This window comes from Letharia columbiana, assembly GCF_014066305.1.
Source record: "Letharia columbiana isolate WasteWater2 chromosome Unknown Sc0000009_s0, whole genome shotgun sequence".
In the NCBI taxonomy this organism is placed as follows: domain Eukaryota; kingdom Fungi; phylum Ascomycota; class Lecanoromycetes; order Lecanorales; family Parmeliaceae; genus Letharia; species Letharia columbiana.
Window position 1 is genome coordinate 468,126 of NW_023501045.1, and position 12,063 is coordinate 480,188.

Genomic DNA, 12,063 nt, shown 5'->3' on the forward strand with positions numbered 1-12,063 from the left:
GATGAATCGAGCCCCTCATCTTTGCCGCTTAGGAAAAAGCGCTTGCGGGACAGCTTGGCCCCCCCAGAGATGTGCATCATTACCTCAAGAAGTAAAGCTCCCCTGTCCGCCAAGAAAAGAAATCTGTGATTTGTCTTTGCTTACTTACATTAGGTATGATGATCCCGTACACCGTACACCGTACACCGTAAATACACCAAGTATCGAAAATCTTCCCGTCACTTCATCAACCAGACTTCACAGGCTACAGGTTCCCTGCTGCGCAATAATGCACTATCGACAACTCCACTTGCAGCGTATCGCTTAGTGCTTCCTCTCGAACCACATACACATACTCTACACACACATTCACAGTCACATTTCAGGCAGAAGCAATAATCTATCATGCAGGGAGGCGCCACGACAATCATAATGTAGGCTGACAGGCGTCATGCTGATGATGATGTCGGAGGATATCCAAGTCTCATGTACTCCGTACAAAATCCAATTGGGAGACCAGCGGCGCGCCAGCCCGTGGGGTTCAAATGTCCGAGGCCCACCTCGGTCCAACAATTCCTCGATGATTTCCGCAGCCTGCGTTTGCAACGTCTGCCCAAACGGATGAATCTATGATCACCAGCACAGATAGGATAGGCAAACAAGAGGTGCGCTTCCACATACCCTGATCCTGATCCTGATCCTGCTATACGGAGTACGGAGTACACGACACCAGGACTAGTCGGTGCAAGTTACAGAGCCATACGACCACACACCGTCCTATCCTCGACAACCAACTGCGGACTCCGGAAGTATGGCAGCCAAGAATGGATGAAAGGAGATCAAAGTTTCTGCCATGTCTCGGATCTTTGCCGGGCGGGGACAGCCTGCTCCTGCTGGATGGAGAACGCACTCGCGTCAACTCGATCCTAACATGGCGGTCAGTCCGAATCTCGCAAGAAGGATGCTTTTCCAGCGCGAATGATGCAATGCAAACGCAAATCAATGCAATGCAAACCAACATGACTGTGAGTGTTCATCGGCGTGGGTAATGTAGTTGCAACACGCGTTTCGCTTTGCCTCGCGAGACCGGCCGCTTCTCTGGTCTCACCATCACAAATAAATCCGCAGCTTGCCGTACGAACGCATCGCTTTTTCCTCGCACTATCGTCAAGGTTGCCGCATTGTTGCAAAGTCGGCTTCATGTGTTGGTTAGAAGCTCTCGGCTCTCCTGTCAATTTGTTTGCAATTGCCTCGCGCTGCGCAACAAGAAGAGCCTCGACCCGCATCCACGCTAGGCTTTCGCATCGTGTCTCAGCTAGGTATGTTAGTTTTCATCAGTGGCGGCAAGACCAATGATTACGAAGGTCACAATGACCACGGCATCATGCAAAATCAATTAAACCCTAGTCGTAGACTTTCGTGTGAGCAGCATGCGGTCTAGCGAAGTCTAAGAGCTAGGTACACCACGGTTGTAATGCTTGGAAATCACAGATGATTGCTCATGCCCGGACCTTGTCCTCCATCATACTCGATGGCCATAGCTATTCCAGGATAATGATGAGTCCGGACGCTCTTCCACTGAAGGACAATACATTACGTTATGCGGATCAACGTACGTCTGGTCGACGAAGTGCTGGTGGTACTTGCACCAGTTGAAGTACCAGCCGCGTCCATGCTGGCTCTGGTGTGAATCATAGATGCCTCCAGCTATCTTAGTCTTCTCCTGCCAACCTTGAACGGTCTCCGTGCATGGCGGGTTGGGGAGGTGAATCAGGAGCCCCTGGTACAAACCAAGGAGAATTGTTTTCTCCTCGACGGTATTGACTTTGATGAAGCCAAAGTGCTCACGCGTCAACGGATTCGATGGGGAAACCTCAGCGTCGACAGCTCCTTTGAGTTTCTCTGCGATCGTTGTCGCTGCAGATGTCGTAGCAACATCGAGATGCACCAGGCCCTTGTCATCTGACGACCTTTCCTCATTTTTTCCTATCAGCGTCATTGTAGGCACTTTCTGCTGTTAATGAGCATTCACGGCCAAGGTAATATGGAACGAACCCCCTTCCAAGAGCTGCTTCGGTACGGACCTTAGCCAGGCTTATGTTAACCAGCCGAGCTCGACGTAAATTGGGGTTTGGAACTCCATCAGGGCCGACAGTGCTCGTGCTCTTCGGACCTACTTCTCTTGGAGGAGAGACAGCCTTTGTCGTGTTTAAAAGATGTCAGCAAGCATTAGAGCTGGATTTTGATGGTCTGACTTCGCTTGACTGCCCTGGGTCTCGGCTTTGGCTCAACCAGACGTCCCGGCTTCCTCCTCAGTTTCGGTTGGCTTGGTGTAGGCGGAAGACGCAGTGGCTGGAGGCATTTCATGAAGTCCGGCTTCGCTTCTAGCTTTACCTTTGAGTCGCCCATCAGGGACTCTCTTTTGAGAAGTTGCCATCTTCGCGTCCCTGACGACGCTGATCTCGATCCATTTCTGCAGTGGTCTAGTCTACTTATCCTTAATGACGATGACCTCAAACAACCTCCCAGATCCGTTTTTCTTATCTCTTGTCCCCTTCTAACTTCATAGCTTGCTTCCGGTTCTCGTACACTTTCCTGAATCAGCTTGAAATAGCTCACAAGTTGTCCCTGCTTTGCATACTTTCTGCCTTGTTTTTGGGCTCAGCAGAGCCCGCATAAGCCCGTCTTCGTTCCGTCAGTACAGATATGGCTCTACGAGAAATCGCAGAAAACTCACTTCTTGCCATCACTGACGAGCATTTTTGGCATGAGGTTTGCAAGATATGGGTTCGTCTTTGCGGCTTCCATCATCCTGGATCAATGTTTGAAGTGCTTCATGGTGACGCCGGTTCAGCTCACTTTGGATGATCGCCGACTACAATGATGCCAGCCGGCCCAGAAGCACCGTACTCGGCATTGATCTTCTTTTACATGTCTTTGCTCGCAGTGGTTGCTTAATTCAATCGTCTGGGTGTAGTAATTGGTGATTGTTGATGACGGAATATGCTGAACAATATGAGAGGTGAAGAAATGAAGGCTATTGAACAGGGGAGGTAATCTGCTAATAAGGGCAGGTTCTCGTCTGAATGCAGAAGTGAATGTAGAATGGACAGCGGCTTTCCAAATGCCAGCAGGAATTGTGGGCTTCAAGATTTATTTGTGAGCTAAAGAGAAGACTTCGATTCTTTTTCGGACACCTTTCTCAGAACATCACACTAGAGTACAGTCTTTGAATGGGGTAGATTGCTTCAAAGCCTACTTGATATGCTGTCTGTCTTGAACGTTTTTACAACCTACGATGGTTGGCTTTGAAAACATTGGCAGCCATAGAAATTAATGACTGAAAAAACGAATTCTATGCTGAGTTGAAGTCAAAGGCAAAGGTCAGAGGGCGAGTCTCCTCCACCAATGCATAGGGAATAATACAGTAGGCCACGTAGAGAGAGCTCAACAAGCTGCAAGTATTTTCGAACTACTCAACCTTACTTAACAGGACACCGAGTACAAGAGTAGGCCTAGTGTGCGTAAGCAACGCACTTGACAACCGACACCGCTTCAGTAATCCGCCTACACTTCTACTTCAAAGGAAAATACACATCTAACGCCGTTTCTGCTGCTCAATCGTACCTCTCGCTTTCTAAAACAACTTTTCAACCGAGTAGCGTCTTGCCCTCCAATTGCCACGACCGCATGAGGTAGCACAACTCAAACTTACCCACCACCTTCACCCATATCCCCTCTCCACGACCTTCACACACAACAATGGCCGACTTCCCTCGCACCAGCACGAATCACCCCTCACCCACCTCTTCCCACCCCCGCGCATCCCCCTCCGGCTCCACATCCACCCATCCCGCATCCCCCACCTCCACCCCTCGAACCCTCCGCATAGGAACTCGCCCCTCCGCCCTCGCCCTCGCGCAAGTGGCACTCTTCACCGACCTCCTCCGGACCTCCCACCCAACCCTCTCGACCACCACACACCCAACGTCTACATCTCTCGGCGACACGAACAAATCGACGGACCTCCACACTCTAGCGTCGACCGGGAAATCGTTATGGACGGAGGATCTAGAGCAGGAACTGCTGGAGCGGCGCGTGGACGTGATCGTACACTCGCTGAAGGACGTGCCCACGAAGCTACCCCCCGGGTGCGTGTGCGCCGCCGTGGGCGCGAGGGAGGAGGCCCGGGACGCCGTTGTGATGAGCGCGGCGAGGCGAGGGGAGGGGTGGCGGGGGTTGGGCGACTTGCGGGAGGGAGGGGTGGTGGGCACGTGCTCGGTGCGGCGAGCGGCGATGATCCGGAGGACGTACCCTCATCTCGTGATCAAAGACGTGCGGGGAAACGTGGGCACCCGGATCCGCAAGCTCGACGACGCCGCCGGAGGATTCGACGCCCTCGTCCTCGCCGGTGCGGGCGTGCAGAGGCTGGGCATGGGGGAAAGGATCAGCGGCTGGCTGGGGAGCGAAGAGGGGGTTCTGTATGCAGTTGGGCAAGGTGCGATCGGTGTGGAGTGGAGGGAAGGCGATGAGTGGATCGAAGGCATCTTGGCGGAGGCGGAGGAGGGGATGGGGAAGGCGGGGAGGAGGGTGAGGTGGGAGTGTGTGGGGGAACGGTCGCTGCTCCGGGTGCTCGAAGGCGGCTGCTCGGTTCCCGTGGGCGTGGAGTGTGTTTGGGAGGAAGGGGGACTGCAGGAAGGGGACGGTAGGGGAACAGACGCAGTGGTTGAGCAGGCGGATAAACACCACAACGGTTACGAACAAGATGACGCCCTTCCCGAAGGTCCTGACCCCGAACGAGAAGGATATGGCGGTATATTGATCATGCGAGCCATGGTCGTCAGCCTGGATGGGAAAGAGTGCGTTGAGGGGACGAGGCGGCATTATGTCAGCTCTGATGCAGAGGCGGAGGAGTGTGGGTGGCGGATGGCACAAGAGTTGGTGGAGAACGGGGCTGGGGAGATACTCAAGAAGATCACGCTGAACAGGGACATGATCAGGAGCCAGGATGGTGCTTGATCGGTAGGGAATCAGCATAAGGCGATTAGTCCCATTACATGAGTGTGTCCCAAGCATCCATATTTCCCGTCTCTCAACGATACCGTCCAGCGATAGCGCTCCCCTTCCGAGCCTGCTCGTCGAAGGGGAAAAACCCCGACCCGTCACCATCCCCCTTCCACCACCCCTTCATCCCCGGCTCCAGCGCCCTACAAACCGTGCCTGGCCATAAAGTTGATGATGGGCTGCAGAGGGCAGAACGGAGCACGATACATCGGCTCTCTCACAACCGTCTCGGGACCCTCGCACGCTACTTTCTTGCCTCCAGCGTCTGTTCGCAGAACAATAGCACCGTGTCGTTCGTCCAACCGCAGGCTTCCTGTTGGCATATGGTACGGGAATAGTGGCACATAGTGGCGGCGGCGACTGATGGAGCGCAGGGAAAGAGTTGTCTGCGAGGAGAACCGACAGGAAGAGAGAGAGAGAGAGAAAGAGATGTGGAAATGGAACCCAAGAACAGTAATCCGACTCAAGGTCGCAGGTCCACCAATCCTTCCATATGGACACGCTTCCTTCCTCCACCGCGTGAAAGACGACCCGTCCAATCCCAATCCCAATCCCACTACCGCAAAGCAGCCGCCTCAGAGCGCTAGTCCGCAGTCCATCCTTTCTACATACATACACAAAGACAGACAGACAGACAGACCGTCAAGATCCCCCTCAGCCAGCCCCCTTCTGTTCCGACCAACCGTACGGAGCAGGACCCCGGGGCCGCGTAGATCGGAGGCGATGTGTCACGACGGATCGTTGCACGGATGCCGCTTCGACGACCGACTGTGCGGAGGCTGGTCGGAAAGTCGGCTGGGACGGGGCTATTATGTAACCTCACTGACGCTCTCCGAGGGGGGGGAGGGTCGGGGCGGTCGAGATTTTTGAAAACGGGGCAGCTGGCGCTGTTACGGACGGAGGTGGGGTTCTGCGGTTTGGGAAGGAGGGGATCTTCGGAGCGAGAATGTTCGTTGGATGTTCTTGGAGGGGTGGGGATGGGTTTTGTTTGGGGATGGGGAGGGAGGAGTTGATGGGATGGGAGGTGGTTTTTGTTGCATTACGAGGATTGCGTACGCCATATACAGAGCGAGCGTATGGCTTTAGGGGATCCATATGAGTCAAGGGCGACTTTTGCGTGTCTGCTCGTTGGCTCTGAGGAAATCGTTGGCTCTGAGGAAATTGTTCAACGAGTAGAAAGGTGTGCTGCATTACAACGCTAGAGAGAAGAAGAGTCTACGTGATGGTTCGTTCATCGACGGCTCGGGGACCGGAGCAAGGTCTCAAAGTACGGTGTATCGAGAACGTGAAAGAAGAATCATCCGCCACCGAAGCCTGTCTTCAACCTCCCTCTCATTCCCTACTGACGTCTCTACCGAAAAGAGACGACTTGACCCAGTCCACGCAGACTAGCAGTCGGTTCCTCCAGCTAAAGCACATGTTCACGTAGGCACTTTTCCAGAACCTTCAGATATGGTCAGTAACAGTAAAGGCCCAGAGGATTGGGATTTCAGGACTCACCAGTAAGTGATTGTTCCACCGCTCGCAAAGTTCCCACTCAACCAGCTGATATCCGCTACCGCCTTGTCGTGCCCAATGTACGCCAGACTGCCCTGGTGACTGTACTCAAACGGCCCAATCTGTTTCACGCGTCTCAATGATTTCTGCAGCGTTTTGATCTGGTCGAAGATCTGTGTGCGTTGATCCCCGGCAGCCTTGGCTTGCGCTTCAGATAAGCTTGCAAGCTCATTGTTGATGGTGTCGGTTTTGGCGAGGGAGTTGAAGAGGCGGGCTAGGAAGGCTCCTTCTTGGGAGGCGACTTGGGCGGTGGGAGCGTAATTAGCGATGGCGCAGTCGCCGACAGCCCAGACGTTCTCGGTTCCGTTGACAACAAGATATTCGTTCACTGCGAGGCCACGGCGTGAGTCCTTCTGCGCCGGGATCTGGGACATGAGATCTTTGACAACAGGGCGAAGTGCATTGCCAGTAGCCCACACCAGCAAGCCATACGGCATGATCTCCTTCTCTTTTGTGCCATCGGGCTTGGTATATTCGGCTTCAATGGTCTTGTCGGTGACATTCTTGACCATGGTCTTAGTGCGGATTGTGATGGATTCCTCCTTGAAGGACTTCTCGGTATAATCGATCAGCTGCTTGGAGAACATAGGAAGGACGTTAGGCAGGGCTTCGACTAGGGTGACGTGAAAGTTATCGACGATCTCGGGTACCCATTTCTTAAGATCTTGCTCAAAGAAGTCTTGCAATTCCCCAGCAAATTCGACGCCTGTTGGGCCGCCTCCCACAACAACCATATGTAGCAGGCGTTTTCGCTCCTCAGGTGATTGGTCTTTGAAGCTGGCAGTCTCAACGCAGTCCATGATCCTCTTGCGGATCTGCTGCGCATCGCCGACTTCTTTCAAAAAGCATGAATGTTCCCTGACGCCTGGTATACCGAAGGTAGCATTTTCCGCACCCACCCCAACAACTAGCATATCGAATGGCACTTCTGTGGACATCACGTCACCCTTGATCTCAGACTCATCGTTTATGTAAACGACTTTTTTTGCATAGTCGACCTTGGTAGCTTCAGCTTCGTAGTATTTGACCGTAGCTTGCTTGTGCCGCAGTATGTTCCGGATTGGCTCCATGATGGATCGATGCTCTATGGTTCCGGTCGTACACGATGGGAGTAAGGGGGTGAAGAGGAAATAATTTCGCGGGGAGATGACGATGACATTGTAGTTCTCAGTGTCTGTCATGTAGCGTTAGAATTGGATAGATGGGCGAAGTCGGGGGGGGCATGCCTATGTTTTTGAGCAGAGATACGGCGCCCCATCCAGTGCCTTAAACTCGTCAATGGCTATGACCCACCCTCCTATTGATAAACCATACCTAGAATGACTAAAGTTTTCTTCGTAGGATCGGCCTCGAGCTGCTCTGAAGGCGTCCGTAGCAGGTAGATAGTGTAGCCCAGATATCCAAAGCTGCCAATCGCTCCCAGGTAAACTGCCCTCCATAACCATCTTAGAGTTATCCTACTTCTTCTGAAGTACTTTTGCGGTTTCGTGTCGGCATATGATCTTCTGAAGGACTGCTGTAATGATGACCTCCGGCACTGTGAGATGGATGATCTGATTAGAGCGCGTGACTGATGCAGGGTGGTGGAGCGAGTGGTCAGGGTACGCCGAGCTGTTATAGCAAATGTTGAAGCTCCTTTCTGGTGGATTAGCCTCAGTAGAGGCCTCATGGCTGGATTTGTCGCCATGAAGGATGGTGAAGGAAGGGGAAACAAGCTGAGAAGAATTGCTTTGCAAGGGGAGCTTTTTTTCCGGCTTGGATTCAGCCCTATGGATTTCGCAAAGATAAGATAAAGTACGCCTCGGTGAAATCTCATGTCAGTCCAAAAACAGTTCCGCAGCCGAATCGGGCTATTGTAAAAGTTTTGTGCTATAAGAATGCTACCTATACATATATCGACAGTGGAATGTTCCTTCGATATACAAACCGCTGAAAAAATGCCACAAGAATTCTATCTTCCCATTGCTTTAACATGTACGCCATACTTCATATACTCCTTGGCTACCCAAGCCATGTCCTCCATATTCAGAAATGCATTCATTCATCGAGTTCATGCTGTTCATTGCGGGTCATTGGGTGAATGGCTGCCCTAAAGGCAACCAGGTTCGCCGCTCGTCCATGCTCCTATTGATCCGCCCACCCGGGGTGAGAGGCAGCTCCATCCTCGTCCCAGGCGATAAAGTACCCGATCGGTCTTCATCCTCGCCAACCTCGTCCGCCAACCGCGAAAAGTAGTCTGCCAACCCACTTCTTGGGTCGCCATCGACAAGGGTCTCATAGTTTGGCGGTGGGGTCATTAATGGCGGCGGTGGATCGTCATCTTCGAAAGGAGGTGGGTTAAACGAAGGGTTGCGCAGTAGATGCATCGGTCTGATCTGACCCGAATTGGGATCGTGCACATGTGCCGCTTGAGGTCTAGTCAAGCTGGCTGGTGCAGGAGCGCTGTTGACGCTTGAGGAGGAGTCATTGTTGCCTTCTTGGCGAAGACTATTGAGGGATGGTAGGAGTGACGAAGGAGAGTTTCGGCGCCTTGGGGCACCAGGACACCCACACGAAGAATGCTCTGTAAGTAATGTAGTTGATTCTGGCGAAGTGTAGGCGGGAAGAGCAATGTTCGCTTGGGTGGCACGACAAGACAGGATATGGAATGGCGAGTCGATCGAGATTTCGAAATGCCTTCGTTTTGTGGGGTCGGCAACATCGGGCTTCGATAATCTCATGACAATCTGTACACGTCAAGATCAGTGGGAGAAGTTTCTACAACATAATATGAGACGAACCTTGATCCAGTGATGGACCTGAATACCGTGGTAGGTAGTATCAAAATTAAGTCTCGAAAGCTTGTCTCGTTCCTTCATGTTGTGACAGCTCGGTAATTGTACGTTAAACTCCATCTCTGTTGGGCCGACATTGTGCTCGCCATCCAGGTTGCCCAGTAGGTTGTTGGTGTCCCGAGGGACATTCTCATCACCTCTTGCCGCAGCTGCTCGTCCATCATACGCCACTCCACCACCGGCAGTAATACGTACTGAGCTGCCTGGGTAGGCACTGCTGCTGGGCGCGTCTGCTCTTTTCTCAAACAGTTGGATTTTCCGCGTTGGCTCTAGTCGATGGACCCGCTTGTTGGTAGTGTAATACTGAATGTTCTCGGTCACAAAGACCTTGATACGATGACATTGAACCTTTGCTAGTGGTGTGAGCTTGAAAGCGATTGGCACCTGAGAGCCGAGTGGGAACGATTTCCCAGAAATGACAATGTCGTAGTGTAGCTGGTCCTCCCAGTTCCTCGAAATGGCAATAGGCTCAACCTGCTCCAGAGACCCTTCTGCTGGAGCGCGGATCAAGGTGACTTCTTTGGACCCCACAAGGTTCGCTCTGAAAGCCCCAGCTCTTTCAACAGTGGCCTCTAATTCGTACTTGACTGAACCGAGATCGACAGATATTGTCTCTGGAAGGCGAGAGTCGATAGGCAGCTCGAAATTGTAGCTGTAATCCCCGGGAGTGAACATGCGATAGCCCTTCTGGGCAACACTTGAGCCACCATTGGCTCTGTCGTCTCTACCAAAACTTCTTGACTGGACGACTGCTAACGACAGCTTCTTCGCGTCCTTGACGCTTAAATTGATGTTCGCTGACTTCCGGTGAAGCGTCTCAAGAGAGGAATCTGTGACACCAATTTCAGTGGTTGTTGTTGAAGGGCCCTTGAGTGGTTTGACATGATCTGCCCCGGAACCGTATTCTGCTGTCTGAAATTGTGCGTTGAAAAAAGGCCATGTATGGTTCATGATGCTTTCCCTATCCTTGAACTCGGTCTTCCGTGGTGGAATACCTAAAATCACGCAATTAGACCTATGCCGTATATGCAAGATAAGTGTGCAAGGAGCCTCACCCTCTGGCCATTCTGTTTCAGCTCGACCTCGGAAAGCCAATGATATTGTCTTGATTTTAGCACTTTTCGACACCCTTAAGTGAAAGGTTCCTCTAAGCATTGTCGTTGTCTGGTTCCCCAACTCGGACTGGTCCATCCCTTGTAGAAAGAGGACTGGTTCCGCCAATGCGATTGATAGGGAAACGCCGTTACCTGATGCTATCGGCTTCTCCATCCCCATATTGGGTATGGTAGCGACACTGCTGCCATTGCTAGAGAGTGAGTTCGCGGAGTCCCTCCGTACATCTTGAACAAGCGAAGGCCGATGAATCATTCCACTGATCGGTCCACCTACCGTGGAGCTAGGTCTCACACTTCCCCTCCTGGCCTCGTCAGCAGATGTCATGGCTGCTCCACTGAACAGGTTTGTAGAAGTAGGGTGGCGAGTAAATATGGATGACGGTGGCTTTGTCGCAGGTGACGACCAGGAATGCAAAAGCCGTTTCGCTTGATCTTTTGACTTGACCAGAGTATTCCCTGCAAAGCTTTCCCAAATGCGCTTTGTGCTAGGATCGGATACGCGAAAATCCGTGGATATTCGCGAGAATTGAAACAATTGGTGTCGGGAGGCTTGAGACCGAAGGTAGCTCAATGGAGGTTCGTCAATCTGGGCACAATGGCTAGGAGGGCGATAATAAAGGCGGCCGCGGCGGGATTTGAGCTCTAGGTAGCCTGTCATGACGAATCTCGCAAGTCAGTGAAGGTGAAGGCATACACTTGTAGAATGAATCAAGATAATGGAATGTGCAAAACAGGGAGAATGCCAATTCCCAAAAGAGATGGATGTGGGGGCAAGAACAAATTTGTTGTACGTACGGAATGTCTCGGACCTACAGGCAAGGGGCATACACAGCAAGTGCGAGTCGCTACAGGTCCAGGTATGCACGGGCTCCTGCTCTTTCCAGGGGCGGGTATCTGCTTTAAAGGCGTTTCAAGGCTGCGAACACTCTGGACGAAGGCGGATTGACGCGGAAGGAAGCAATTGTCATGGGAGGATCCAAGACTCCGGTTTTGTTATTGAATTGCAGAAAAAGTGCAGGAATGGCTAGGGACTGTCCCTTGAAGCTATGGGGGAAAAGCAGGTTCTCGGCATCGGCAGGGTGAAGAGAAATGCAAGGATTTTAGATGATGCGTGTCATTGATGACATTCGAGAAATTTAAATTGCACAGCTGTCTCTTAGAATCATATTACACTCGATTGAAAGAAGTTTGGAGGAAGGAGTCTTTAAGAAGGAGAGATCGGATGCTACGTCCATGCAGTTGTTATGGGAAAATAGAAATGCATGACTTTGCTGCGGTGAGGTCACTCACATGCTCAGATCAGACCGTCACAGCCGACGAAGCCTTTCGGGAGCCACGGGCAGAAAGTCAACTCTAATCCAGATGTTGATGATTGATGATTGATGATTGATGATTGATGATTGATGATTGATGGAGCACTAGAGAGGATGGAGTCTCTACTTTTGTAAAGCTTTACTTTACATGGCCTGGCAGAACACTCTTCTCTACTACAAATACAAACCATTATACAGTCT

The 12,063-nt window shown here is 51.9% G+C and overlaps 5 protein-coding genes across 5 annotated transcripts; 1 reads left to right on the top strand and 4 right to left on the bottom strand.

Moving 5' to 3' along the window:
* Nucleotides 1–1,501: 1,501 nt before the first annotated feature.
* On the bottom strand, nucleotides 1,502–1,978 carry HO173_003611 (uncharacterized protein; the record flags this gene model as incomplete). The annotated part of the gene is made up of 1 exon (XM_037305536.1): nucleotides 1,502–1,978. The coding sequence occupies one exon, from the start codon at nucleotides 1,976–1,978 to the stop codon at nucleotides 1,502–1,504; it is 477 nt and encodes a 158-aa protein (XP_037167638.1).
* A 541-nt stretch (nucleotides 1,979–2,519) lies between these two features.
* Nucleotides 2,520–2,790, bottom strand: HO173_003612 (uncharacterized protein; the record flags this gene model as incomplete). Its single annotated transcript, XM_037305537.1, has 3 exons — nucleotides 2,520–2,569; nucleotides 2,621–2,664; nucleotides 2,717–2,790. 3 exons carry the CDS (start codon nucleotides 2,788–2,790, stop codon nucleotides 2,520–2,522), a joined length of 168 nt encoding a protein of 55 aa, XP_037167639.1.
* A 951-nt stretch (nucleotides 2,791–3,741) lies between these two features.
* On the top strand, nucleotides 3,742–4,998 carry HO173_003613 (uncharacterized protein; the record flags this gene model as incomplete). The annotated part of the gene is made up of 1 exon (XM_037305538.1): nucleotides 3,742–4,998. One exon carries the CDS (start codon nucleotides 3,742–3,744, stop codon nucleotides 4,996–4,998), a length of 1,257 nt encoding a protein of 418 aa, XP_037167640.1.
* Nucleotides 4,999–6,375: 1,377 nt separating this feature from the next.
* Nucleotides 6,376–8,269, bottom strand: HO173_003614 (uncharacterized protein; the record flags this gene model as incomplete). The annotated part of the gene is made up of 4 exons (XM_037305539.1): nucleotides 6,376–6,487; nucleotides 6,544–7,774; nucleotides 7,827–7,865; nucleotides 7,915–8,269. 4 exons carry the CDS (start codon nucleotides 8,267–8,269, stop codon nucleotides 6,376–6,378), a joined length of 1,737 nt encoding a protein of 578 aa, XP_037167641.1.
* A 400-nt stretch (nucleotides 8,270–8,669) lies between these two features.
* HO173_003615 (uncharacterized protein) lies at nucleotides 8,670–11,375 on the bottom strand (the record flags this gene model as incomplete). The annotated part of the gene is made up of 4 exons (XM_037305540.1): nucleotides 8,670–9,326; nucleotides 9,381–10,429; nucleotides 10,490–11,200; nucleotides 11,345–11,375. 4 exons carry the CDS (start codon nucleotides 11,373–11,375, stop codon nucleotides 8,670–8,672), a joined length of 2,448 nt encoding a protein of 815 aa, XP_037167642.1.
* Nucleotides 11,376–12,063: the final 688 nt, after the last annotated feature.